Source organism: Cheilinus undulatus, linkage group 17 (assembly GCF_018320785.1).
Source record: "Cheilinus undulatus linkage group 17, ASM1832078v1, whole genome shotgun sequence".
NCBI lineage: Eukaryota > Metazoa > Chordata > Actinopteri > Labriformes > Labridae > Cheilinus > Cheilinus undulatus.
In genome coordinates this window covers 9030502-9058220 of record NC_054881.1, presented here as the reverse complement: position 1 = coordinate 9058220, position 27719 = coordinate 9030502, and the positions used below count along the sequence as shown (strand labels likewise).

The 27719-nt window shown below is 39.2% G+C and overlaps 1 protein-coding gene across 1 annotated transcript; it reads right to left on the bottom strand.

Moving 5' to 3' along the window:
• Nucleotides 1-309: 309 nt before the first annotated feature.
• arsb (arylsulfatase B) lies at nt 310-27555 on the bottom strand. Its single transcript, XM_041810051.1, has 8 exons — nt 27093-27555; nt 26111-26297; nt 25252-25448; nt 24643-24850; nt 18181-18424; nt 14801-14871; nt 3094-3213; nt 310-2040 (listed from the first exon to the last, which is right to left on the bottom strand). The coding sequence occupies exons 1-8, from the start codon at nt 27351-27353 to the stop codon at nt 1775-1777; spliced, it is 1554 nt and encodes a 517-aa protein (XP_041665985.1). The 5' UTR covers nt 27354-27555; the 3' UTR covers nt 310-1774.
• Between the last annotated feature and the right edge of the window lie 164 nt (nt 27556-27719).

Genomic DNA, 27719 nt, shown 5'->3' with positions numbered 1-27719 from the left:
ATTAAGTAGGAACTACAGTGCCTATGAAAAAGTACTCACTCCTTGATAGTTTACCCTTTAATTGATTTTATAACAAAAAAACACACTTGTGAAAACAGATTTCTACAGATTAATGTCAATTAAACAAACATATGCAATGTAAAATGCAAAACAAGTGCATAAATATTCACCTCCTTTAAAGTGACTGACCTATTGAACAGAGGTCCAGCCAAATGGTGCTAGCTGTCTCACAATTAGTGAAATGGGGATCACCTGAGTGTCTCAAGGGACTGTAGTATAAAGACACCTGTGTCTGGAAGGTCCAGTCATTGATTAATTAGTATTCCTGGCTACCATGACACCATGAAGACAAAAGAACACCTCAAGGAATTTAGAGAAAATGTTACTGAAAAGTCAGGGGATGGATACAAAAAAAAATCCAATGCAATGAACATCACCAAAAATGTGGCACATGTGTAAATCTGCCTGGATCAGGTCGTCCTCGCAAACTGAGAGTGAGAGAGAGGCCACCAAGACACCTATGACTTCTATGACTTCTTCCTCTTCACCGGTCAAAGCTTTATGGGAGAGTGGCAAAGAGAAAGCCACTAGTAAAGAAAACTCATGAAATCTAGATGAGAGTTTACCAAAAGGCATGTGTGAGACTCCATGGTCAAGTGGAAGGCGGTTTTTTGGTGTGGGGAGATTGGAATGTTGCTTTTCGGCCATCAGACAAGACACCAAACACTACACATCACCACAGACACACCAGGCCAAGGGTGATGTGCAAGGGCCTTTTTAAGCACACTCATGATTATGTGCAATATATCAGCACACTTGCACTTTAGCACTTAAGCACTTTATTATGTCCCTTATGCACTTTAACTGCATTGGTCACTTTTTTTCGGTCTTGCCTTATGCTAGGTATTGTTATATTTGGGTCTTTGTATTTTATTGTACTGTCCAAACTGTCTGGTTTTGGTGCTGTCTGATTTTTATGTAGCAACCTGCCGGGGACTACAGATGGAAATTAGCCAAAGGCTACAATCTGGCACATTTACATGTTTAAGTTCATTAATGTGCATTGTCCCTTGTTATACATAAATAAATAAATAAATAAATAAAAACAAATTCTTACTGTGAAGCACAGGGGTGGCACCATCATCCTGTGGGGATGCTTCTCAGCAGCCAACACCAGAAAGCTTGTAAAGGTAGAGGGTAAAGTGAATGTGGAAAAATATAGCTCATAACTTTATAGAAATCTGTTTTCACTTTGACAGTAAAGAGTTTTTTGTGTTTTTTTTTGTTACAACATGTCGCTAACACAGTTTAAATACAATGATGAATGATTTTAGCCACACCGGTCAATTAAGGATTGTCTCTGCCTTCAGCTAAAAACATTTCAATTCATCAGTCAAACACTGAAGTAAAACATAAATATTCACAAAGCTGCATGATTGAGTTCAAACAACAGTCTTTAATTTGATCAAATTAAATTTCAGTTTTTGGGCTTTTATGCCTTTATATTTTTAATGGGACAGTAGAAAGAGTAGAACATGGGAAAAAGTGTGGTTTGCCATGTGGGAAAGGAGTCACAGGCCAGATTCAAACCTGGGTCACCCACTCTGAGGACAACAGCTACTGTAGGGCCCACAGATTACCACTAGCCTATAACACCCATATGAAGTTTTCAAAGCAACAGTGTGTCCAGTCCTGATTTTTCCCCATCAAAGAGATGCTGCTGTAAACACTGTAAAATCAAAGGTGCTACATCCTCTGTTGTCGTCATTGTAATTTAAGCCCAGGGTCCCCAGGCTCCTTGGGGGCCTGGGTCACATCTGGGGTCAGGCTTGGGATAGTTTATCGGCACAGCAGTGCTCAGGTAGTAGCTGAGCCGGCTGAGGAGACCCTCTACTATGTCGGCGTGCTTCTCAGACACATCGTTTCTCTCCTCTGGATCTTGTTCAATGTCAAACAGCATCACAGGCTTCAGTGGCTCATCAGAGGAGGTATCCCAGCTAACGCTGCTTTCATTAGGGTGAGGAAACCAGACGTCACAGCCTGGAGGACAAAAGATTATCAGAATCAGAAGAAAAGTATCAGAGAAGTATGTAACACACCAGGGAAGCAAATTATCAGTATAGTAATCTATATCAGCAGATATTTGCTTTGAATGTCCCTCATTTGTATCCACAGATATGGAAATTACAAACATTATTGTGTATCCTGATAAGAATATGAAATGTATGAAATAACAACCACTTTATTTTTCTATGAGCTATAGTTAATTCACTGTTCCCAAGCTTAAAATGTAGACAAGTGGAGAGTAAAGAGGCGCTGCTTGTTTTCTATGAAATTTTTGTGTCTAAGTTGTTGAGATAAAACCTGACCTTAACTGCAGTAAAGTTGGGTTGTAATTAATTGTATATTTCTGATGACATTCTTTTCAGAAAAACAAACTTTAATTTCACAAGAACCTTAGCCCTGCTTAATGTAAAACATCTTGCACTGTCTCTTACCGCTTTGCTGTAGCTCACTGTGGTAAAATGCCTCACCTCATATGCACATTCACATTTAATAAACTAAACCATTCTAAAGGATCTTATCTCATATGCACATTTGCACAAAGTAATCTATTTACAGTAGCTCAAACACAGACATGCACATTTGCCCTAATTAATCAATTACCTGTATTCAAATTGTGTTAGAATATTTACATTTGCACAATGTAAATTACTTAAAATTTTCTTATCTATCTTATGTTACTCTGCCCACATCCTTGCATATTTTATACTTCTGATCATGCCTAGTCAGCATTCTTGCAACTACACTGAAAGTCAGATTCCTTGTTGCATGAGAAAACTTGGCTAATAAAACTGATTCTGATTACCATGGAATATTTTTTTGATGTGGTGTATTGTATGTATCCTACTTTTGTACCCGTAGGTACATTTTTGCGAAAGACACATCTGTAATTTGACAAGAAGTTTGGATCTGCATTTAGTGTCCAGTGTTGATTAACAGAGATGAGAAGTGAGCATGCTTTAATTATGTTTGATATTCTGCTTCCCACTTAGACTAAACATGCCATTATGGGTGACCGATGATACTGACCTGGGTATCCAGTCAGCAGCTTCCAGTTCATATATCGAATGGCTGCATGAATGGAAAAATTGAAGCCGACGTTGCTCCAGGACTGTTGAACTGAGGGACACAATCTCTGTCTGCCAGGACCTGCAGGGAGCAACAAGAACAAGGCTGACCATGGAGCTCATCCATCTTTTTTTGGTAAAACTGCTGATTAGGTCAATATTAAACTACCACTGAATACAAGGCACCCTCTGTGGATGTCTGTGTAAACCATGTGAGGACAAAGATTGGCTCCAAATATAAGTGCATACCTGGGAATCACAGCTGGTATCAAGTGTAGGTGTGAAAATAAATGTATCAATAAGAGAGAGCTCTTTTTGTGCTGTAAAATCAACAATGACACAGCAGGAACTGAACAGTCCAAAACAATCCTTCCTTTTAAAAACAGAAATGTTATTTGAAGGAATTTTCTTGAAAACACAGACCTTTTGGGGGTGGAGGAATTTGACTAATATGGTGAAAATCTGGCCTTGTAAGCACCAGTCTTCTATTTCTGCCAAGAACTAGGAATAATTTGGTATTTCAGCAACAGGTTTTATTTGGCAATAGTCAGTAAGAAAGAAACAACAGTGAAATCTGGCATTATTGTGGTGTTTCCCAGGGGTCAGTCACTGTTCCTTTGCCTTTTTATATCTATAAGTTCTCTAAGAAAAGTATGCGAATAAAGTATTGATTTCTGTGTTATGCAGATGACACTCAACTGCACACAATTAGTGATTAACATGTGAAAAGCATGTTTCTAAAAATACAAAGGCCAGAATGTCAGGAATTTGAAATGAAACAAGACAGGGTAGGGAAAAGGCTGGGAAAAGTTGAAGAGTGCTTGAAAACACCTGGAACATTCCACAGGTAAGTAGGTTGATTGGTAACAAGTGACAGTACCATGATAGGGTTTAAAAGGAGAACTCCTGAAAGGAACAAGGTCCTCTGAAAGACTGTGTGGGCAACAATGTTCTTTAATGTGCAACTGCAAGGAAGAGAAATTTAGAGATTTCACTTCCTACAGTCCATACTTTCATCAAAAGATTCAGAGAATTAGGGCACAGATGGCCTAGGTTGCACCCCATACATATGGGTGGCCCGGGTTCAAGTCTGGCCTGCGGCTCCCTCCCCACTCTCTCATCCCTGTTTTTGACTCTATATGCTGTTTTCCTCCCAGCTACAGATCTAATAACTACACACATGGACAAAATTGTTGGTACCCCTCTGTTAATGAAAGAAAAACCCACAATGGTCACAGAAATAACTTGAATCTGACAAAAGGGATAATAAATAAAAATTCAATGAAAATTAACCAATGAAATTCAGACATTGCTTTTGAACTGTGGTTCAACAGAATTATTTTAAAAAACAAACTCATGAAACAGGCCTGGACAAAAATGATGGTACCCCTAGAAAAGATTGAAAATAATGTGACCACAGGGACATATTCAACCAAGGTGTGTCCTCTAATTAGCATCACAGGTGTCTACAAACTTGTAATCAGTCAGTTGGCCTATTTAAAGGGTGACAAGTAGTCACTGTGCTGTTTGGTGACATGGCGTGTACCACACTAAACATGGACCAGAGGAAGCGAAGGAGAGAGTTGTCCCAGGAGATTAGAAAGAAAATGATAGACAAGCATGTTAAAGGTAAAGGCTATAAGACCATCTCCAAGCAGCTTGATGTTCCTGTGACTACAGTTGCACATATTATTCAGAAATTTAAGATCCACGGGACTGTAGCCAACCTCCCTGGACGTGGCCGCAGGAGGAAAATTGATGACAAATCGAAGAGACAGATAATTTGAGTGGTAACAAAAGAGCCCAGAACAACCTCCAAAGACATTAAAGGTGAACTCCAAGGTCAAGGTACATCAGTGTCAGATCGCACCATCCGTCATTGTTTGAGCCAAAGTGGACTTCATGGGAGACGACCAAGGAGGACACCACTGTTGGAAACAAACCATAAAAAAGCGAGACTGGAATTTGCCAAACTGCATGTTGACAAGCCACAAAGCTTCTGGGAGAATGTCCTATGGACAGACGAGACAAAACTGGAACTTTTTGGCAAGGCACATCAGCTCTATGTTCACAGATGCAAAAATGAAGCGTGCCAAGAAAAGAACACTGTCCCTACTGTGAAACATGGAGGAGGATCTGTTATGTTCTGGGGCTGCTTTGCTGCATCTGGCACAGGGTGTCTTGAATCTGCACAGGGTACAATGAAATCTCAAGACTATCAAGGTATTCTAGAGAGAAATGTGCTGCCCAGTGTCAGAAAGCTTGGTCTCAGTCACAGGTCATGGGTCTTGCAACAGGATAATGACCAAAAACACACAGCTAAAAAAAAACAAAGAATGGCTAAGAGCAAAACATTGGACTATTCTGAAGTGGCCTTCTATGAGCCCTGATCTAAATCCTATTGAACATCTGTGGAAGGAGCTGAAACATGCCGTCTGGGGAAGGCACCCTTCAAACCTGAGACAACTGGAGCAGTTTGCTCATGAGGAGTGGGCCAAAATACCTGCTGAGAAGTGCAGAAGTCTCATTGAAAGTTAGAGAAATCATTTCGATTGCAGTGATTGCCTCAAAAGGTTGTGCAACAAGATATTAAGTTAAGGGTGCCATCATTTTTGTCCAGGCCTGTTTCATGAGTTTGTTTTTTAAAATAATTCTGTTGAACCACAGTTCAAAAGCAATGTCTGATTTTCACTGGTTAATTTTCATTGAATTTTTATTTATTATCACTTTTGTCAGATTCAAGTTATTTCCATGACCATTGTGGGTTTTTCTTTCATTAACAGAGGGGTACCAACACTTTTGTCCACGTGTGTACCAAGGCAGCAGGATACACCGTCAGACTCCACCCGGGATGATGGCAAAACCCATGCCGAAAAAGACCGCAAGAAGAGCAGAAACATCTTTTCCGTCATGAAAAGCTTTCAGTGCGGCTCTTCTCTCTTGGCTATGTGGCTACGCCCGAGCTAATCCCTCTGCTAGCAGCCATTGTATACAACCACTCACAGTACAACCAACCACCACCCCGAAATTGTTGCCAAAGCAGATCGGCAGAAAAGTGAAGACATCTTTTCCATCATAAAAAACTCTAAGTGTTGTTATACTCCTTATTTCTTACAGATGTGGTCAAACTCAGAACATGCCGCTATGTTGTAGCTACACCCAACTAAACCCTGCCCATACCTACCATTGGTTCTACTCAAATGATACTGATTGGTCTGAACAGTAAACGGTGTGGACTGGAGCTGCCTGAATACAGACATGGAGTCTGCAAGGTCTGCAAGGTTAGAATCTTTGGGTGGCCCAGTGAGATTAACTAACACAAGCAAAGTGAGCGCTGCTTTTGAATGACTTTATCCTTGAAAGGTGTTATACAAATAAAGGAAAATATTATTATACCTTCAAATTTCGTGCTGTCTGTTTTGCAGGCTCTTGCCACAGGCTATTTCTATTCTTAGAGAAAATATCTCCCACAAGCTTTCTTTTATGTGCCCCAAAGAGATCTGGCCTTGAGACTGTTGTCAGATTTATGCCATGGATGACCCTGACAATATGTTCCTGATTAGGCAGATTTGGAAGTAATTCAGTGTCCTAACACTGTCAAACACAAGCATTTCCTCACATTCTCTGCATATAGACAAATCCACACCCACATAAATCCCATGGTCCCATCAGAGCTTGTTTTATGGAGTCAATTCAACCACAGCGACATGACTGGAGAATTAAAACATTTCCGATCTCAGCGTTTTTCATGACCACATGATAAAAGCTCTGACATCCAATTCTCCAATGATTGTTGCGCAAATGACATGTGGGCATCTTAATTGTTCTCACATGCATTAAATCTGGGTTGCTTAATGTGGAACGATCCCCGGGGCAGAGTTATCACACATTAGTGGAGACTAGAGACATGCAGAGCTCATATCTGTGGCGGTGACGTCATGCTCCATTCAGGTCTTGACTCTGTTATGTAAGCAGGTGGGTTGTGAAGATTTAGGAGCTCTGGGTCTCTAGACACCCTCTCTGGAAAAGAGGCCTCAGACCCCAACATGCACTCAGAGTGGATTTCTTTGTACTGTAAGAGGCCGTGAGCATCTGGATCCACAGCAGGAGAATCCACAAGTTGGCTCGACGGGGAGGAGAGAGGGGAAGGGGGAGCTCAGCGGGAAGAGACTCTGAGAGAACTGGGAAGTATGGAAGTGATATTTGGGGGTGATTTAAGGCTTGGGACAGTTCCAGTTTCTCTCTCACCACTTGCGAGAAGCCCAGGGACCCCGCTGTGACCTGGTTAGTCTCACAGAGCAGAGAGTGAGAACAAATTAGCTAAAAGATACTGATAAAGTGAGTTGAAAGGAAGTGGTAGGTGATGGTAGAAGAGGAACAAAGGCTTTTCACGAGTTAAGAAGAGAAACTGAAATAGGAGGGTTACATAATGAGGAGGAACATCGAAGGGCAGGGACTCAAAGGGCCTCATTCACAAACTGTTCTAAAGAAGGAATTTGTTAAGACCAAGAAAGTGGATTTCTCAGAAGGTTCTGATATTTACCAAAGTTTATTTGTCAGTGATTAAAAAGGGTTGTGTCTTTAGGCTAATTGAGAAAAAAGTGCATGAGCGTCCAGCTTAAGAGAACATGGCCTTCATCAATCTAAGAACACAGGAGAAAACAATTCAGCAATTTAAGAACATGTCATGAATCTGATGGAGGTTTCTCTTAGAAGCTTTTTTTAAAAACACATGAAAGAAAAATCTCAATAAGAAATTGGTCAAAGAGTCTTAAAGCCTGGGAGCGTTTTGGAACGAGGAGGGCTGTCTGACTGGCTGTTTGGAACAGCAATCTTAAAAAAATAATAGGTATTTATGAAGTGGGGCTGACACACCAGTTTAATGTTTTATAGATCTATTGCTTTTTTAAGCTATTTTCAAATTTTTTTCCACCCATTTTATCCCCTTTTTTGCCACTTTTATCCCACTTGTGCCTATTTTAATTAATTTTTGCCAATCTTTAACCCCTTTTCACCACTTTTTTCTGGACATTTTAAACATTTTTTGCCACCTTTAAAACCAATTATCTCAATATTTTTTCCACCCATTTTTGCCCCTGTCCCATTTGTGCCTCATTTGACTCCTTTTTTTGCCACTCTTTAACCCCCTTCCACTACCATATCTGACCATTTTTGGAACATTTTAACCCCCCCCCCCTTTATTTTAAGATCTATTTTCGGGCTTTATATGCCTTTATTGATAGAGGAGGACAGTGGATTTCAGGGACAAGAGAGCCGGGGAGAGACATGCGGGAAAGCACCACAGGCCGGATTCGAGACCCAGGCCGACTGTGTACGTGTGGCGTTGCTAAAACCACTAGGCCACCTGCGCCCAAACTTTTTTGCTACTTTAATCCATTTGTGATACTTTTTGACACTTTATATAATTTTAAAAACTATTTTGCCAATGTTGCCAATAACTACTTTTAACCCAATTTTACACCTTTTACCATATTTTTTACACTTTTCGCCCATTTTTGCCACTCTTAAATACTGTTCCACAACTTCATCTGGCCATTTTTAACTGGCTACTTTTAAACCCAGGTGTTGAACCCATTTTCCCCACCCCCCATTGCATCATAGTAGCATTTTGCCACTTTTAACCCATTTTCACCAATTACAAACCATTTCGCCCCTTTTTTCATTGTAGCAACTTTTCACCACTACCACCACATTGTAACTACTTTGAACCCATTCTTGCAACTTTTTTTTTGCCACTTTTTGCTCTTTTTTGCCACTCTTTAACCCCTCTTTACCAACATACAGCCATTTTTCCAACTACCCCCCCCACTTTTCAATCATAGTTACCAATTTTTGCCTCTTTTAATCCCAATGTTGCCTCTTTTAACCAATTTTTTCCACTTTAAACCCGTTTCTGAAACTTTATTGCCACTTCTAACGTCATTGTCACAATTTTCCCATCCCTTTTCGCATTGTAGTCACTTATTCTGCCACTTTTATCTGATTAATGCCCCTTTCACCCATTTTTGCCACCCTTTGATCTCTTTACCTGTCAACTCTTCCCACTCTAACACGTTTTTGCAATTATTTAATTATTTCTCCCTTAAAGTTGTCTCAGTCCTTTTAATTTATTTTCTGGCATCTTTTAGTTTGTGCACACCATGGCTTAGCAGTCTGACATTACTTTCCAAGAGGTTTAATCAACATGCCCATCCACGCTGTTAGCATTACCAAAAAAAGGTAATTCTGTTTTAAGATAGAGGTTACATTTTAAAAAGCTATGTTTTACTACTACATGAATAAATAAAATTTATTTTCATAAGTGTTATTATTCCTGTTAAATATAAAATATGGTTATGATTTACCTGACCTCCATAGGCCCCCATTTGGTTGGGCCCCAGAAAGCTCTCCCCTTTATCCCCCCCTTATGGACAGCCTTGGACACAGGAGATGCTGGTCAGTGTGGCCCCTTTAAGGAAACACTGGCTTGAGTGTAGGCATGTAAGCTAGGCTTTATGGCAATGCAGAGAGACGGTTTGCATCATGTAATTTAGCTGATTTTAAGGAGAAAAGAGGGCTAAAAAGCCACCTGAGGTAAATGTATTTAATGCAGACAAAACTCCAAGTTGTCTACTTTAACACTAGCAAGCTACTTTGGCACCACATGGGCTAGGTGTTACTCTGCCTGGTGAGCACTGATCATCTGTTTGGGTCTGTAGTACAACAACCCAACTAAAATAAAATGTATGTCATAGTTGCTGTAAAAATGAACATCTTGTTCTGATTGAAAAACTGCCGTTTTCAAACGGGATCTAATGAGGTTTCCCTAGATTTTGGACCCAGCCTCAAGTGGAAAAACTGTGATTTTATTTGCACATTGGCTTCATTTTTTAACATTTGAGGTTGCCTTTGGCTAGAACACTTGTTTGTGATTTAACTCATACTGCAAATGAAAACCAGAACAGTTTACTTTTAAGCATCGCCTCAGCTTTCCTACAAAACACCTACTGATTTCCTACCTCTCTTTCAGAATCAGAGTACAGCAGAGTATCCTAAATTACACTGACCGATCAGTTTGTCGCTACTGCTGCAGCAAGACCAAGACTGCTTGCAGTTTTTGAAGCTGATATAAACCCAGATCTCTGTAAACGAAGGCAGGAGACTTTAACTTTGAAATGAGTAGCAGACAGCATCAAAGTACAGCTGGTAAGTATGATCTACAAACACTTTAAGGTTGACATTTCAGGTCATTGATGTCAACGAAACTCCCTATTTCATCTCAGAGATTTCAAAAATCTACTTTCAAAACTTTTGCATCAGATTACCAAATTACACATCAGTGCCGCATACGGTAGTAATCAGTTATAATTAGTCCTGTGCCATGTCTGCTACATGCTAACAGAGAAGAAAACCACTGTACTTCCAGAGGATGAAGGATATACCTTTACAGGAGATCAAAGTAGGCCTTCCACTCTCATGTCAGCCCATTTCAGTACATCTGTGAAAAATTTCAGAACCAAAATGTACTCCTCCTATACCTCTGTACTATTTCTGAGCTGGAATGTAAGGTGCAGCATTCTCCACACAGTCAGAAATAGTGACCTGAGCCCAGATACAGGACCCCCTAATATTAAGTGGTTTAGACAAGAATGAGAGCAATTCAGCGAGTCTGACAGAAAAAGGGCAGTCACAAGACCTGTTTCCTGGAAACCTCCCTACAATCACAGAGTTAGCACACACTCGCTTCAAACGTCAACGATCTCAGATTACAACACTGTTGACAGATCATAGCTTCTTATCAGCACGCCTCAGATGAAAACAGAGGAATAAATACCACTTCATGTGGTGGAATGAGTAAAATCATTTCATTGAAGATCATAAAACCTTGGACATTCACTTAAAGCTGCATGTCATCTGCATATAAAGTTAACTTTATAGGCCAAAACACATAAGATTTAAAAAATAAGGTAAAGTAATCTTTAAAGTTACTGGCAATAATTCAAAGAAAATCAGAATTTCTCTCTGATAGATGCACATGTGAATCTGTTAGCTTGACTGTATTGACCCTTCACTAAGCCCCTCCTGGAAACTCATCCAGCGAAATTCCCACAATCTCTTAATCCACTCAAACAAAAGTCAAACACTCATAACAAACATAAAGTAGATGTCTAAATGCTGAAGTGAGTTTTCACAAATGTTATGTAACATGCTATTCTTAGGCTCTAGTCTGCTTTGACTTGACTTAATTGGATTCAAGATGTCTGGTTTTTGAGAAATACCAGCTTGAACAATGAGAGTCTTTTATTCCTGTGGCCGTTTTGGAGAGAGAGACAAAAACCTGTGGAATTACAACATTAGAAACAGAAAAATACTCATGATAGACATCATGTACACACAGAGAGGAGTGGAGATATCCAGAGGTTCCTATATCCCTGAAATACTTGGTCAGATTGTGCAAGTACGAGATGAGTTGCTCTGAAATCCAATACCAGTGTAAGGTAGGAGCAGACTGGCCTGTCACTGTTCATGGCCAAGCAGGCCCAAAACCATCTAATTCCAGTCAACAACCAGTCTGTCTGTGCAGCTCAAAGGGAGACTAAACAAACGCTTTGACTTTTACAGTTCCTTTCTGCTGTTCTAGGCTTACGTTCACACTCTCAGATGCTGTCACAGCTTTTGAGCAGTGCCCTTTGTCTCTTTCAAATTAAAAGTCCATTTTTATGCAAACAAGAGGGAAAATAAAGTAAATTTCACTCAAGACAGAGCAAAAATACCAAAATAAGCCATGCTAAAGGAGCGTAAACAAAGTACTGAGTGCATAAATGAGCATAATTTTCCAGAAGGTCAACAATCGGTATTATAAATCCTGTTTTGGACTGTTTTGACATTTTGAGATAATGGATTTTTGATTTGTGTGAGCTGTAAGCCTTAATCATCAACATTAAAATCAAAAAGTCTTAAGATATTTCCCTTTGTAATAATGAATCTAGAATATAGAATCAATATAGAATATATGGAAGATTCATTTCCTGAATTAAACAATGCAAAAAAAGAACTTTTTCATGATATTGAATTTTTTTTAGATGCACCTGTACAGCATTTCTGAGATTCATTCCCTTGTGTATGTTTTCAGTGTCCCGTTTGTGTTGTTTAGCTTAGCTGCTGGCATGCCAGCTACCTTAGCGATTAGCTTTTGTTTTTGTCCTGGCCTGATCTTTTGTTTTGAAGCCCTGTAAGTTTCCATGTATGTTTGACAACTTATTGAACAAAATTCATTGTAACTGCCTTCAATACATGACTAGCATTGCATTTCTTTTGTACGAAGCTCAGCATTAGTTTGTGCAGGACACGGTAGTCATACAGCTCGCTGTGATCAGCTGATCCCAAGTATCACCTTCCAGCTCCCACAGCCAATCGCAGCTCTTTCTCTCAACACAGCAGTGTATTTATATGTGATGTATTTCTTACTAATTCCTGCTTGCACTAATGCTGCTGCACCATGCTACTGCTGCTGGTAAAGCTTAACCTCCTCCACCCAAGCCTCCTCCTTTATAGCATTGTTCCTAACTTTTTTTCTTAGGGCCCCCCCTACTCGTATCTAAGAAAAGCTACCCTTGAAACTTGGAAAAAGTACACATCAAAATAATTGTTTTCATTGACAAAATCTTAACATAATAAGCCTACAGACACTGTTCTGGAAAAAAAGAGCTATTTATAAACTATCCATTATTAGTATAGCACATTAGGACCACACTAAAAATAATCGTTATTAAAAAAAAAGGAAAAAGAGCATCACTTGAAATTTTTTACTTGAATAGTCTTACATTTGCGTGAACCAAAACAGTTATAAAGTCAAACAGTTGAACCCCCCCCTTTTTCAGTTTGGTTTCCAGTAATTTTTTGCCTATACAGTGTTAAATTAAGGATTTTAAAGACCTGAAATTTTTGAGTTTTTAAGTTCAAAGTTTAAGACTTTATAAAGTTGGAAATACAACTTTTTTCTGTAAATATCTGACTTTATAATCTTCCAAAAAAAAAAAAAAAATCACTTTTCACAGATTCTCTTAATTTTTTTTTCAACTTTAAGGGTGGTCCTAATATGCCTTTGTACATTATGTTTTATAATTGAGATTTATTTTCATGTAAAATATATATATACAGTGCTTAACAAATTTATTAGACCACCTGTCATATTTGTCTCAGAGACCATCCAGCATCACGAAGTGCTTTAATGCAGACTCTTTCATTTTCAGTGAGCTCTCCACGTTTTACCAGGAATGAGGAATTTCAAACTGAATTCACCTTTTTATACCCAAATTTGAGCCGGCTCACTGGGCTTCTCTGAGAAGTCAGAAATTAATCAAACACAACATTCAACCACTAAAACGAATATTTCTGTTCAGGAATGCAAGTAAATAACTATAATTTGACATATTCATCAAGAAATATTAATGTGCTTTATTATTTTTTCAGGTTTTTTGTAAATCAGTACATTTGAAAATTCATGGATAAAAATAATAATTAAATTTTAGCATTAAAAATATAATTTGGGTTAAAGAGCTTCTACATATTGGTGTATTAACCATTGCAGAAACATAAAAATGATTTTGGTAATTACCAATGCTGTTAATTTAGGGCAGCTGTGGCATAAGCCTTACTTTGGTTAGGGTTAGGGTGGTCTAATAAATTTGTTAAGCACTGAATGTTCATCTAATTTTGACAAGGTCAGGGCAGACAGGCTCCTGCGTCACCCCTGAAATCTGGGGCGCCCCCCAAAATGGGTGCCCGGACCCCAGGTTGAGAACCACTGCTTTATAGCATAAAGCATGTTGCAACCTCATATTCAGATTCTTGCTACAACTGATTAATTGCTATTGAACTAATTTATTGTATTCATTAATCATTGTCATTAAAGTATCTATCCATTTGGGGGTTTCTAGCCGAGCGCTCCCTGGAAAGTTAAAGCATGCTGCTTGACTATCCCAGGAAGTATCTTTTGAGCAGAGCCTAGTAAAACAAAGTAAAAACCAAAAAAAACTAAAACTAAAGTAAAACTGTGTATCCATTTTGCAATAAAATGCTAAAATGTATGACAAGAGTGTTCCTGACTGAGATATTGATTCGACTGTTGTATCTTTAATGGATGTTTTTAGCAGATAATTGTGTAAAATGTATTCTTAAATACCTTTTATCTTGCAAATATCTGTCATTACATAATGATGATCAAGTTTCATAATGTCTTTCTTTCTGTGTTTTTCCTCTCACAGCTCGATGTGCACAATTTAAAGGAAAATGTAAAAAGTGTCTTAAACCATCAGTTTGAGGTCTGATCTATTGCTCCAGCTGGGCTACAAACTCCGTTGAATTAAATGGGAAACAGTAGTCCAAAAAGGAATATCAAATAGCATAAAAGCCCTTGAGGTTTTTCTTTTTTAAAATTCTTAAAAGTGTTGATGCTATTGCAAAACATGATTCATTTCTGGAACTCCCAGAAAAAGAGGAAACTTCTCATATGGGTCTTGACCTTAAAAACCTCTTGCAACCCCTGGTCTGGTCTCATCAGTGAAGCCCTGCTGGAGGCCCTGAGTCTTAGCCTTACGTGTCCTAATGAATATGAATCACAGTACAAAAGCAGACCTTTTCATGTAAAGTGACACATGTGTACTTACATGGGGCGATGTCAACATACAGAGGGTCAATGTTGTGCAGCAGCTCCTGTCTTGGTGAGGCCTCCCCTTTGCTAGAAGATAAAAAGCATTTTAACTCTTTAACATGTGGAAACACAACCACAACGCTCACACACACACATGCACACTGTGACGTCTGACTCATGCACTGTAAAACCCACTGGGATCTGTAAATCTAAAGCAGCTGGCCGTCGTTCACCAGGCAGTCATATGCTCTGACCGCACTCGACCACAGAGAAAACACACTGCTCTCTCTGACCACAGCGTCTGATAACACAACTAAAATAACTCTCACTCTCTCCCGCCTGCCTACCGTTTTTAACCTTCATTTGGGTTTTTAGAGTCACAGGTCGAGCTGCCGTGCTGCTGCTTTCTCCAACACACGAGCCAATTAAAAATAAAATGACACCGTAAAAGAGAGAAAACAAACGGCAGTTTGTTGTGTAGCTCACACGGCAACAGCAGCAGCCTGGCGGTCAGGTGACGTGAGCCAGCCAATCGAGTCAAGTGGAGGCTGTGAGTGGTAGTTTGTGGTCCGGGTCTAAGCCTTGATTTTCTGCTGCAGCCCTCAATTTTACCTTCTTGACTGTGTCTACATTTAGTTTACAAATATAATGTGTCAGTGGAACAGGACGCGATGACAGCCAGGGTGATGACCTGAACTAAGAGCAACACGCACCGAGAATCAGTCAGCTTTATTTGAATTCAACTCATTAAGAGTACTAAACAGATTTGGTATGTACAACACCAAATCCAGAAAAGTCAGGATGCTCTTTAAAATAAATAAAAGCAAAATGCAAGGATTTTCAAATCTCATACACCCATATTTTATTCACAATGGAACAGAAACAACATATTGAATGTTGAAACTGAGACATTTTATCATTGCAGGGCCATGTAGCATCCCCTCTTCTTTTAACAACAATCTGTAAATGTCTGGTAGCGAGGAGACCAGGAGCTTCGGGAAAGGAATGTTGCCCCATTCTTGTCTGATGTAGGATTCTAGCTGCTCAACCGTTCTGGGTCTTCTTTGCTAGGTTTTTTAGTTTTGTGATGCGCCAAATGTTATCTATTGGTGAAAGGTCTCAATGGCAGGCAGGCCAGTTCAGCACCCTCTTTAGTCTTTGTCCTCCAAGTCCACAGGACCCAGCGGTCATGGTTTTTGAAAAGAATTTCCGATTTTGATTCTTCTGACCACAGAACAGTTTTCCATTTCACCTCAATCCATTCAAATGAGCTTTGACCCAGAGAAGACGGCAACACTTCTCAATCACGTTCACACTCACCTTCTTTTTGTTGTAGGATACAGCTTTAACTTGCATTTGTGGATGGCTGTATTGACAGACAATGATTTCTAGAAGTGTTCCTGATCCCATACAGTGCTCTCCATTCAAGAACCATGCCTGCTTTAATGCTAAGGGCCTGAAGCCTTGCACACAGAGATTGTGCCAGCTTCTTCTGATGATATAATGTACGGTAGATGGGGAAATATTCAATTCTTCCACAATTTTAGGATGCAGTTTTTCACAGATTGGTGAACCTCTGCCCATCTTTACTTCAAAGAGTTTCAGCCTCTCTTAAATGCTCCTGTTACCTGTTGTCAATTAACCTAATTAGTTGCAAAATGCTCCTCCAACTGTTTCTCATTAGTACCACTAACTTTGCAAAGACAGTCTAGCTGCAGATTGTCCCTCTGAGACGTTGTATATCTCAGAATTGAAATACACATTAAAACTTTCAAGATAAAATTGGATTAAACTTCCATTTAGAGTTACAGTAAGGGTTAGTATACCAAAAGTTAAAAACCTGACCTGATAAACTTGATTACAGAACATTTAACAAAGCAGGAAAAGCAGGAAAATTGCTCGTCCTGAATGAAAATATGCTTATGTAGCCAGCGTAACTTATGTAGCTCAGTTATCTGCTTGAGCTTCATAGATAGGGGAGCTACAGCTAAGCTCACAAAGCAGATATGTAAGTTATGTATCTATGTTATCTGTGTAGCTAAGTTAGATAAGCTATGTTTGCTAAAGCCCGCATTGCTAAAGCTAACTTTGCAATAGATAACATAGCTATGTAGCCACATAACTAGCATAGCTAACATAGCTAAAGCTGAGCTCACAAAGCAGCTATGTTAGCTATGTTATCTACATAGCTACATTAGCTTTAGCTACATCTACTAAAGTTCATGTTGCTAAAGCTAACTTTGCAATAGATAACATAGCTATGTAGTTACATAACTAGCATAGCTAACATAGCTAAAGCTGAGCTCACAAAGGAGCTAACTTAGCTATGTTATCTACATAGCTACATTAGCTTTAGCTACATCTACTAAAGCTCCTATTGCTAAGTCTTTGCTATATTGGCTTATGTCATGTTAATAATGTAGAATGAGAAGCTATGCTAGCTTCAGCTAAAGCTAACAAAGCTAAAGTGAGCCACAGTTCCTGTAATTACTGCTACAACAGTTCTAAACATAATTTAATGCCAGTTTAGATGTCTGCAATGCTGTTTCATGAGTGTAACTGCCAGACATTGTTTATGAATAAAGTTGTAATTTAAAAAATATAACTCTAGAAATATATTGTACCATAAAATTATGGTACTTCCTTTTAAGATATATGGCTCTCAGATGAATGTCTCCGTGGCCATAAGAAAAGTACGGCCTGCACCCAGACGCCTCTCACTTTTCCAGCCTTTTGTTGCCCCTGTCCCTACTTTTGTGAGATGTGTTGCTGCCATCGAATCCAAAATGAACTAATATTTGTCATCAAATGCTAAATTGTCTGTGTTCTATCATGGATAAAACACGAGTTGATGAGATTTGCAAACCATTGCATTCTGTTTTATTTACATTTAACACAGCATCCCAGTTTTTTTGGAATTAGAGTTGTATAAAAGAATCAAACATCTAATGTTTGTTTCTACGTGACAATGTCGTTGCTAAGCTAATAAGCTCATCCGATGGCAGGCGTTGGTACCTCTGAGGAGCAAAGGTGGAGTTAGAGAGAGGCTAAGGGTTAAAAAAGAAAGGGATGGAGGGTCTATGGATTTGTGTGAGAATGACTGATGGAATTTCCTTGTCTTTGAGCTCCCATTGCCACAGTAACAAAGGGCTTATTGAAGGAGCAGGGGCTCCTACAAGAAAAAGACGCTGGGTCAGAGAGACAGGCAGAGGGAGTTGGAGTGAGAGCGCTTTGGGGGAGGTGGATCGGAAAGAGGCCTAAAGAGGAGGACGGCTGTCAAACTAAAGAGCTGCTGTTGCTCAAGCTGCAAACTCAGAGCCGCAGCCTGCCCTGACACCCAAGAAACATCTCTCAGCTGGGAATTTAACATCAAAACAGAGAAGCTTCAAAGTTCACCTGATTGCATTCCACACGTTGAATCCATCCAGTGGTTTTGTACCGCTGATTCTCCCTCCGGCCACGTTAACAAGGGTTGGCAGCCAATCAGAGATGTGGATGAGCTCCTGGTTGACAGATCCGGGTTGTTCCAGTAGCGGGCCAGCGACAAATCCAACTCCCCGGATCCCTCCTTCCCACAGTGACCACTTCCTCCCTCGCAGTGGCCAGTTGCTACCGCCAGCTAACGTCTGGCCTCCGTTATCTGTCCAACAACCACATGGACAAAATGTTACAACACCAAAACAGAGGAATAAGGATGGCTAAGACAGAAAAATTTACATCTAAATCAACACATCCCCTTCAAATAGGAGAATGCAATGGCTGTATTTTAACAGGATTTCTATTTTTCTTTACATGCAAACTCTTTGTGGTGTTAGCTTGTTTCATTTAATTTCTGTTATCCAAAAAGCTAAAGATTTAGACCATTAGGGCAAATATTTGAGCCCATGACATCACCAGTCTTGATGGGGAATTACCCAGCCCCCCTATCGCTACAATGATATAAAATCCCTGAGCCGTTCATCTCAGTACAGTCTGTTGTTAGCTGATATCACTGCCTTCATTGAAAGTTAACAGCCAGCTACATGCTGTGTTTTTGTTCACTGTGAGATAAATTTCCCAAATCTATCAGCCAAAGTGGCCTATAGGTCTTTAAAAGTATCATAACAGAGAGTTTTGTGCCAGAAAACAGTAAACTTAACCCCAACCTGTCTTTGCTCTGGCATAGAGCCAGGCAGCTGTGCTCTGATCAGAAGCATTTCTTAAATTTTGAGAAGATCGAATTTCTCCTGAGTGGGCGTGGCTTCAGCTCATTCAACCGACACACCCTCTCCATCCTAGAGCAGATTTACTGCCTCATTTTTCATGATTTTAAAGTGAGGTTTAACAAACTTGGAGTTGTTTCTCATGCATGAAATTTGGCCAGGTGGTTCATAACACAGTGGCCTGTCATAGAAAAAAACATAAAATACTGTTTTTTTTTATCACTTTACAGGGACTTTAATTTTTTTAGATTTCATTGTGGGCCAATCCACTGCAGGCTGCACTGGCCCTGGGCCAAATGTAGACAATGGGGTGGCTGAGTGCATCGTGGAGAAGTCAGCTGGGAGGATACCTGGAGAAATGGGGCATAGGCCTGGATGAAGGCCATCAGGAGGCCCGGGCAAATGGTTGACAAGAGCCAAACCGGCAAATCACCTCATACCTGACCTGACCTGACCTGTGCTGGGCTGCCCGTCTCAGGCTACTAAATACCATATTAAGGACCAAAATTCCTCAGCACTGGTTAGAGACAAATTATTATATGATCAGGAAACTTTACATCATACTGGTAAGTTTTATTTAAAGGAGGAGGTTTCTGCTCCTGTTTTATGTCTGCTTCAAAAGTTTTTTACCACAGGCAGTGAGAGACATTTTCTTTAAAGATTATTTTTGGGGCATTTTGCCTTTATTTTGAAAGTACAGCTAAAGAGAGAGACAGGAAATATGGGGAGAGAGAATGGGGGCTGACATACTATAACAGTGTGCCAAAACCAGGACTAGATTTTGTGACCAGTGCGTTGAGGACTATAGCCTCTGCTACTGAGCGCCTACTATATCCAGGGAATGCTCCAAAAAGGAGCATTCTGATTGATCAGATGCATCCTTGGTGTGAAACTTTGGAAAAATAAAATCTGCATTCAAGCTTGTCTAAGTTACATTTCTGGTGTCAGTATTTGAACAAAGCAGTGCAGATGGTTTAAGGCAGTGATCATTAACTGGTGGCCCGGGGGCCACATCAGGCCCCAGAACATGATCAAATTCAAAAAATGTGCTGAGAAATAATTCTAGAGGAAAAAAGTTGCAGTATTTTGGGAATGTTTTTTAAAAAATTCGTATACTTTATTTTCTTAATAAACTCCCCACAACTATTTAAACAACTCCAAAAACAATGGAGACTAAATCAATTTAATCAGGAATAACTTTGTGTTTCATTTTTAGAAATCCACCTGTTAGTCATTACTGGCAATGATGTATATTAAACATATATCTATCAGTTGATTCTTGATAAAAATTGGAATCAACAATAAAAATATAAAAATGGAAAAAAAATATAATAATGGGAATAAAGTAATGTAATAAAAAATGGGAATCAAGAATGAAAACATTAAAATATAAACAAAGAGTAAAAACATAAAAATTTGAGTAAAAAATAAACATTAAAATGAGAATAAGGCACAAAAATATGGCATAATAAAGATGGAAAAGGGAATAAAAATATGAAAATGGAATTAAAAAATTAAAAACATTAAAATGGGAGTAAACAATAAAAATATAAAAATGGAAAAAAAGATTGAAACATATAAAAATGGGTATAAAAATTAAAAAATGTGAAAATGGGAATAAATAAAAACATTGAAATGGGAATCAAGAATAAAAATATTAAAGTGGGAATAAAATAAAACATTGAAAAGGGAATAAAGCATGAAAATATAAAAAGGGGGAAAAAAGAATAAAAATTCAGTAATGGGAATAAAAAATACAATATAATAATGGGAATAAAAATTTAAAAAATGTATTTTTTTTAGTTGATTCCTGATTTTAAAAAACTGCTGTTTTCTATGGAAACTTTTGGCTTAAAGTGTTTGCAATTTTCCTGCTTGGGTTTTTCACTTATCACTACACAGCATATTAGCATCAAACCAAGTGATAGACAACCTGACAGCCACAGAAATATTTAGATAAAATATGTCAGTCATCCTCTGGCTGCGATATAGGTACTGATCTCACTGATTGAACTAAAAAAAAAAATTTTACATTTGAAAGAAAATAAGCATGTATATACAAAAATACATAAATTTGACTATTATGAAAATTTCTTCAGTTTATTTGAAAGTTTGGCCCCAAAGTATCTGTTTAGAAAAAAACTGGCCCTTGTACAAATGTAGCTGATGACCCCTGGGTTAAGGTGCATCCCATGTATGTGGTCAGCCCAGGTTCAAGTCTGGCCTGTGGCCCCTTTCCCGCATGTCTCTCCCCCATTCTCTTATGCCTGTTTTAGATTCTATCCATTGCTCTTCATTATCAGTAAAGGCGTAAAAAGCTCAAAAATTATGCAAAAAGTGAAGTAATTGCAAGGAAAAAAGCATCTGGTGTGCAAAGGCCTTGAGACCTAATCATCTCCCCTGTTAGAGGAACACTTGTGCATACTCTCCAACCATTACACAACTGCATGCACACAGGCAGCTACAGTAGCTGTCATCATCCCAATAAGTCTCTCTAGTATAAACACACTTGACCAATCACATCCAACAAGGCTCTCCTTTCAACAGCAGTTTCATGCGAGTCCAGGAAGTAGACTGTTGGCGATTCCTGAACTGTTCTGGAAGACTCCGTCTGCTCCTTAATGCCTTTTCAAGCTGCTATAGCTCTCTGAAGGCCAATTCTCTCTCTCAGTTTCCCCCTGAAGCTTTTTAGCTCATTTACTCTTACAGTAAAGTCCCTGTGAGGAAGTCTGTTTGTAGAAATTTCATCACAAAGGAATTTTAAGGTTAGGGCTCATTTATTTCCTGTTAGGACTGACAAATGTGGGTCAGTGACGACAAATCAGAGCCACTGAGAGACTTTTCTGGAGCTGTTTCTCAGCGTGTGATTTCTAAGCATTCCTAAAAGACATCACAGGAGTCAGATGTGGCAGGGCAGCATCTTGGCACCAAAGCTGGAAGTGTTTTGAGTGTTTCCCCCTCAGTTGAATTCAGCAGAGTCAGTGTCTGCCTGGCATATGGCTGGCTGCTTCTTTTTAAGTCAGAGCCAACCAAATGTGCTGGAAGAACAATGAAACAGGCCACCTACACGGGCATTTAAAAACCTCGCACTTTACTTTCATAGCATTGTTCCTGTCTTCTAATTAGCCTTTAAACTCCCCCCAAAAACCCTAAAAATAACCCTCAAAGGAGTTACCTACTTCAGATGCAATTCATTAAAAGTTCCACGTGTGGAAACCCGTGAGCAGGCAGATGTTTAGATGAGGCTGCAGAACCTCAATTTGGGCATACTATGCTCCATATCTAAAGATCAACATGTGGCTGTTTTACAATATTCACATGAAAGGAAAAGCTGATCAAAAACTCTCTGAGGTTGTGCAAATACACACCTTTTGTTGACAGGGACTCTGACACATAGGAGAACTAACTCAGCAAACACTGCCCTCTACTGGACATCCAGTGAAACATAGACATAATTTTACAGTAAAGCCTGAGCTGCTGAAAACTTGAACCTTGTCCATACCTATATAGATTTGAAGACTTATCTTTTACCATCAAGTATTACCGAATTAATTGTTGATTATTCTGAATAGGTATGAGACAAAGCATAAAATCTATATTCTTATAAACATCCAAATACCTCATAATTAAACCCTTAGTAACTCAGGATATATACCCTTAACTGGTGGTTTTCAAAGTGTGAAGCAGTACTCTCCTAGGGGGGCACCCACCAAACTTCAGGGTAGGCGTGAAACTATGAACCAGGAAAAAAAAGGGATTTGCTGTGCTTTTTACAATCATTTTCCTGCATTGGTCCTGATGTTGCTCATTAGCCACAGTGTTTAATTAGCAAAGATGTGCAAGCTAATGACAGCATAAGAACCCTGAGGTCATATTGAGACAAAAGCACTAAGTCTAGAAACCAAAACCAGCTTTTTTTGACAGGAAGTTAAAGGCATTTCCGTCACTGAAGGTAACTGAGACATTTAGCCACTGTCAGTGCAGGATTTTGGTTCAACCAATGATCAAAATAAAGTACCAGGCAAGGCTGAAGGTGGAGGATGATCTGCTGTTATGTAACCCTGCATCAGCTGCATAGATGCAAACTCATAGTTTCCTCTAAATTCAAGCGTAGAGCATTGTAATCAGGAAGTATTGACAATAAGTTCATTACCGATTGCCTGGGTAAGATGTACGTTCAAAGACAAGTGCAGACCAAAATGTCAAAAATATTCTGAAATCCTTAAGGCCCTCCCTATCACAGTTTTGCAGGAGAGGTAAGGCGAGAGACAGGAGGAAGAGGAGAGAATTAGACCTTCATCTGGGTGAAAACAGAATGACAGACATTTATGCTAAAAAAAAAACAAAACAACAAAATGTCACTTTTGAAATGTTTTCTGCACTTACCTTTTATTTTATTCATACGTCCCATGAAGCTAAGACTTTGGTAAACCTATTTCAAGCACCAAAACAATTTGTTAACATGAGTGAAGGTGTGTTTTCAAAATTTTCAAAACATTTTCAAAATTTGGATGTCAAAATTCAGCATTTGGGCTAAGTCCTCTAGGACAAAAACGGGCTGAGGTTGTCCTGAAATTTTTGATATAGAACACTTTGGGATTGAATCATTTGCAAGTGCCTTAAAATGATTAATTACAAAATAATGTAAAAATGGAGGGAATACCCTCGGACCTCAGGGGGTTAATGATGAACAAGACCTCACTTTAGTTTGGGGTACATATTCTGAGTTACTAAAGTTTAATCTCATGAGAATAGATCAAAATTATTCAGAGTAATTATAGGAGAAGAACTAGTCCTATGGTAATACTACCTTATAAGGGCAATACTGAGCAGAGCATATAAAAAGTGTGAAAAAACATCATAATTTGCTATTAATATGCAGTAATAAGGAGGTTATTCAGGGAAAACTCTTAGTTAATGGCTTATTAGCCTTAGATAATAGTCTTGTAGAATAAGGTAATAATAAGCTCTAATTAGCATGCTAATGAGCAGCTAATCAGTGAAAAATTGTCACCTTAAAATAAAGGTGAATTTGGCATAAAAACTCCCAGAAACACAAAAAACATGCAAAGCTATCCATTCCACTGCCTGCCCTTTGACCTTGTTGTGTAATAAAAAGTCTTACCTAACCCTCTGATTCTTTAAATCAATAAACCTGTCACCAGGATGTCACCTGAACCTCATCAGTATCCATAAATTCAGCTGTGATGCAACGTGAAAACGCAGCTCTGAGGTCAGGAACATGAAATGTTGTTTGTCTTGACTCAGCACTCACTGACTCCGTTTCCACTCTGGCTCACCATCAAAGCGTCAGAGGGGGAAAATAAAAAGCTGTGGAAACTTTATTAGTGTTTAAGCTGAGTTTGCCTGATTATCCAAACCATGTGTTCTTTCATCTTGGTTGCATAATCTTAAGGTCTGAAGTGAAATCTAATGGGGCAGGAGGATCCAGTGCTTTAGCAACATGAATCAGAATCTATAGAAGATTAAGTTTTATCAGTGTATATCACTCTTTTTGTAACACATGTAAAGTTGTACAGAGTAATTATAACAGTGTTACACATCTTTGCATATCTACCTGCAGTGTAGAATTGTGCAACACTTTACTTAGAGCAGTTTAAAGATAAGGACAGTCTAGTTAATTAATCAAACAAACCTGTTGAAAACACCAGGATGGTGTTGTCCCAGAGTCCCTCCCTCATCAGAACCTGAGTGACGTTGCCCACTGCCTCATCCATGGCCGACAACATCCCAGCATAAAGCTTTCGGTTGTGTTTATGGATAAAGCTGTAGGGTTCCAGGTAGCGGTTAGGCACCTGCAGGGGGTCATGGACTGCTTGGAACGCCAAGTAGAGGAAGAATGGCTGAAAGTTTAAAGAAGAACATTAAAATAATCTATTCTGGATTGCAAAAAAATGCTATTTTTTATCATAAAAGACAAAAAGGAGTAGGTTGACGAGCTAGGCCAACATAACCCTTCAAGTGCTGCAGTAAATTTGGAACTTCCCCTTGTGGGACTAATAAAGGAATATCTTATCTTATCTTAATGGATATTTTCTAGGCCCACTCCAGACCAGGTGTGAATTGTATAAATGTAACTAGATTATTCATAAATGTTAAAAAAAGCAGCCAGAATTGGTCTTGTTTCCAGTGACACAGTGAGGATGTCCGACAATGATAAGAAAAGGTCCTCTTTTTAAAGTTTCTGCTTTTGTCTCTGTTTCACAATACTAAAACTGACACTGTGTGTGCATGTTCCTCTCACCTTGTCTGAGTCTTGTTTTTCGATAATATCAGCAGCCTTCTTGCTGAACAGCTCAGTAGAATAAACTCCTTCATATCCTGTAGCGACCTCTTCACCATCGCGCAGGTCAAACGCACAACGGTGCTCATTCTGATTCTGAGTTGGGATGTCAACACAACGGGTATGAGAGAAGTAATCCTCACTGCCCAGCAGGTATCCTGCAGTCCAAAGAGAGGAGAAGCCATTAGAGCTCCTGTGAGGGAACTTTTGGTTTTGTATAGATTCTGGCACCCCCTGTGGACATCATGATTTTTCTTTGCTGTCCTTGTCGTGGACCTGTGTAAGGGGTTTTTGAACAAAAAATCCCATCCTGATTTCTTTTAATAGTCACATTTTTCACTTATTGTGGATAATTGTAACAGGACACATCAAAAAGGTCTGCTGATGTAGATCGTCTAATCTGACACCTACCCAGCAACAACAAATTTAGTATTAAAAATAATATATAAAAAGCCAGCCATTGCTGATAGACTTGTTTACTTTTTTTTAGTTCATAAAGACGCATCAGTTTCAATTCCAGATGATTTTATAACCAGTTTAAAGTTTCATCAGGAGCTTTAAGGTTGTCAAAATATTAAAGCATTCTTATTTTTCTAAATCAAACACTTAAAATGTTCAAAGCTCTGTTAATTTATTGTTTGATAGCATCAAAAAGTGCTGGAGCTTAAGCCACATCTTAACCCAAAGCAGCCAGGTGCAAAAGAGAGAGGGCATTCTCTCTGAGAGAGTCACTCAGTGACTGTTCAGTGGTTATATACATAAACAGCATTCTTGGACACATTACAGCTATTTTAAATGATTTATCATTAAAGAAATGTACCAAAGAAAGTGTCAAAGCCCCTCCGCGTTGGCAGGCAGTCTTTCTTGTACATGCCCAAATGCCACTTGCCCACCATGTGTGTTGAGTAGCCCGCCTCCTTCAACAGCTGAGGCAGGAGTTTCTCATCCAGAGGGACACAGTATGGCTGACAGGGCCAGATGATCTGGTGCTGCATGCCAGTGTGGATCTGTCAAGGATGAGAATACACGACATAAATCTTTAGGAGATAAATGTAAATGATTACGAGGAACAGTAAAAAATAGAGAAGGAACATAACTTATTTAGGTGGTTCTGCAAAGGTTTAAGAGTTAACAACCTGGAAGGAAAGCTGTCTATGCCTTGTTCTATTTTCCACCCAAAAATAGATTTTGTTCCTCCAAAGTTTCCTACAAATGAGTGGTATAAATGATACCAGATAGTAGTCAAAAATAAAGCCAGGCACCATCACTCTTGCCTCTGTAATAAGGCAAGGAAAATGACCCACATTTAACCTTTTTTCAGTTATATTATTAGTGTTTTGTTGTGTTCATTTGTCTCTACAGGTCTGGGTAATGTGAAGTAACAACTTGCCCGGATTTGAGAAGATGGACTGAAGATGTGGGCAACGTTCAGCAGATGGAAGGACTTCTACTAAATGAAGCACTGAGGTACAAGGGAAACTGTACCTTGCATACATTGTGTTTCATATAAGCTAATTCAAACAACCTAGTTTGAGTTTCACATCCTCTTGTCTCTTTGTTTACCCTCTGCCATCCTACCCTGTGTAGCAGCCTGCTTCTTGCTGTGAGTAAATTTCAAAGAAAGCACTTTTATAGGCTACCACTTAAATAGACTGACTGGTACTTTTCCTTATAATTGAGTCAGGTTCCTTCAAAATATCTGTACTTTTAATTTAGTACAATATTCCTGTGCTCTTTCCACCTTTGCTAAGCACTGTAGTGAAGTAAATGTACGTGGCGGAAGGATACAGTAGATATCTGACCTGGTACCTGCCCGTCATGAGCTGGTTCCTGGATGGAGTACAGAGAGGCTGGACATAGTAGTTCTCCAGGCGGACTCCTCCGGCTGACAGTTTGTCCAGGTTTGGTGTATTAATCTCAGAGCCGTGGTACCCGACATCATGATAACCTAAATCATCCGCCAATATGAACACAATGTTGGGCTGCTTCGCAGCTGAAACTACATGAAAACTCAGAAGAAAGAGAGCTATGAGAAACGAATAAAAAGACGGTGCTTCATCCATCTCAACTTTAGAAACACTCTCATCAGTTTTTCCTAAAGTAAACAATAAAGTCCGTGAGAGGGTGTGACCGATAAGATGAAGACAAACATAGCTGAGAGGAGGCCAAGCCAACCCGGTAGTTCTGGCTACATTTCGTCAATGTATTAAAACAAATACAGCTTTTAAGTCTTTACACCACAACCGTTACTATCACCGAGCTGTCACTTCCGTGTTTGAAAACCCTGCCTTTTGCTGCGGCAGCCAATCAGATCACATGATTGTACGGAAAGATACGGAAATGTACGAAGTAAAGCGAAAATGTATGAAAACAACTCCTTGGTAAAGCGTTTAAACAGGATATTCCTGCTGCTATTTTCTTCTTCTATA

Coding starts and splice junctions, on each gene's coding strand:
- arsb (XM_041810051.1), bottom strand. CDS start 27,353: ATGGATGAAGCACCGTCTTTTTATTCGTTTCTCATAGCTCTCTTTCTT. Junction 18,425..24,642: donor CATCCTGGTGTTTTCAACAG/GTTTGTTTGATT, acceptor GTTGTTGGACAG/ATAACGGAGGCCAGACGTTA. Junction 3,214..14,800: donor GTATGTTGACATCGCCCCAT/GTAAGTACACAT, acceptor TGCTCCCTGCAG/GTCCTGGCAGACAGAGATTG.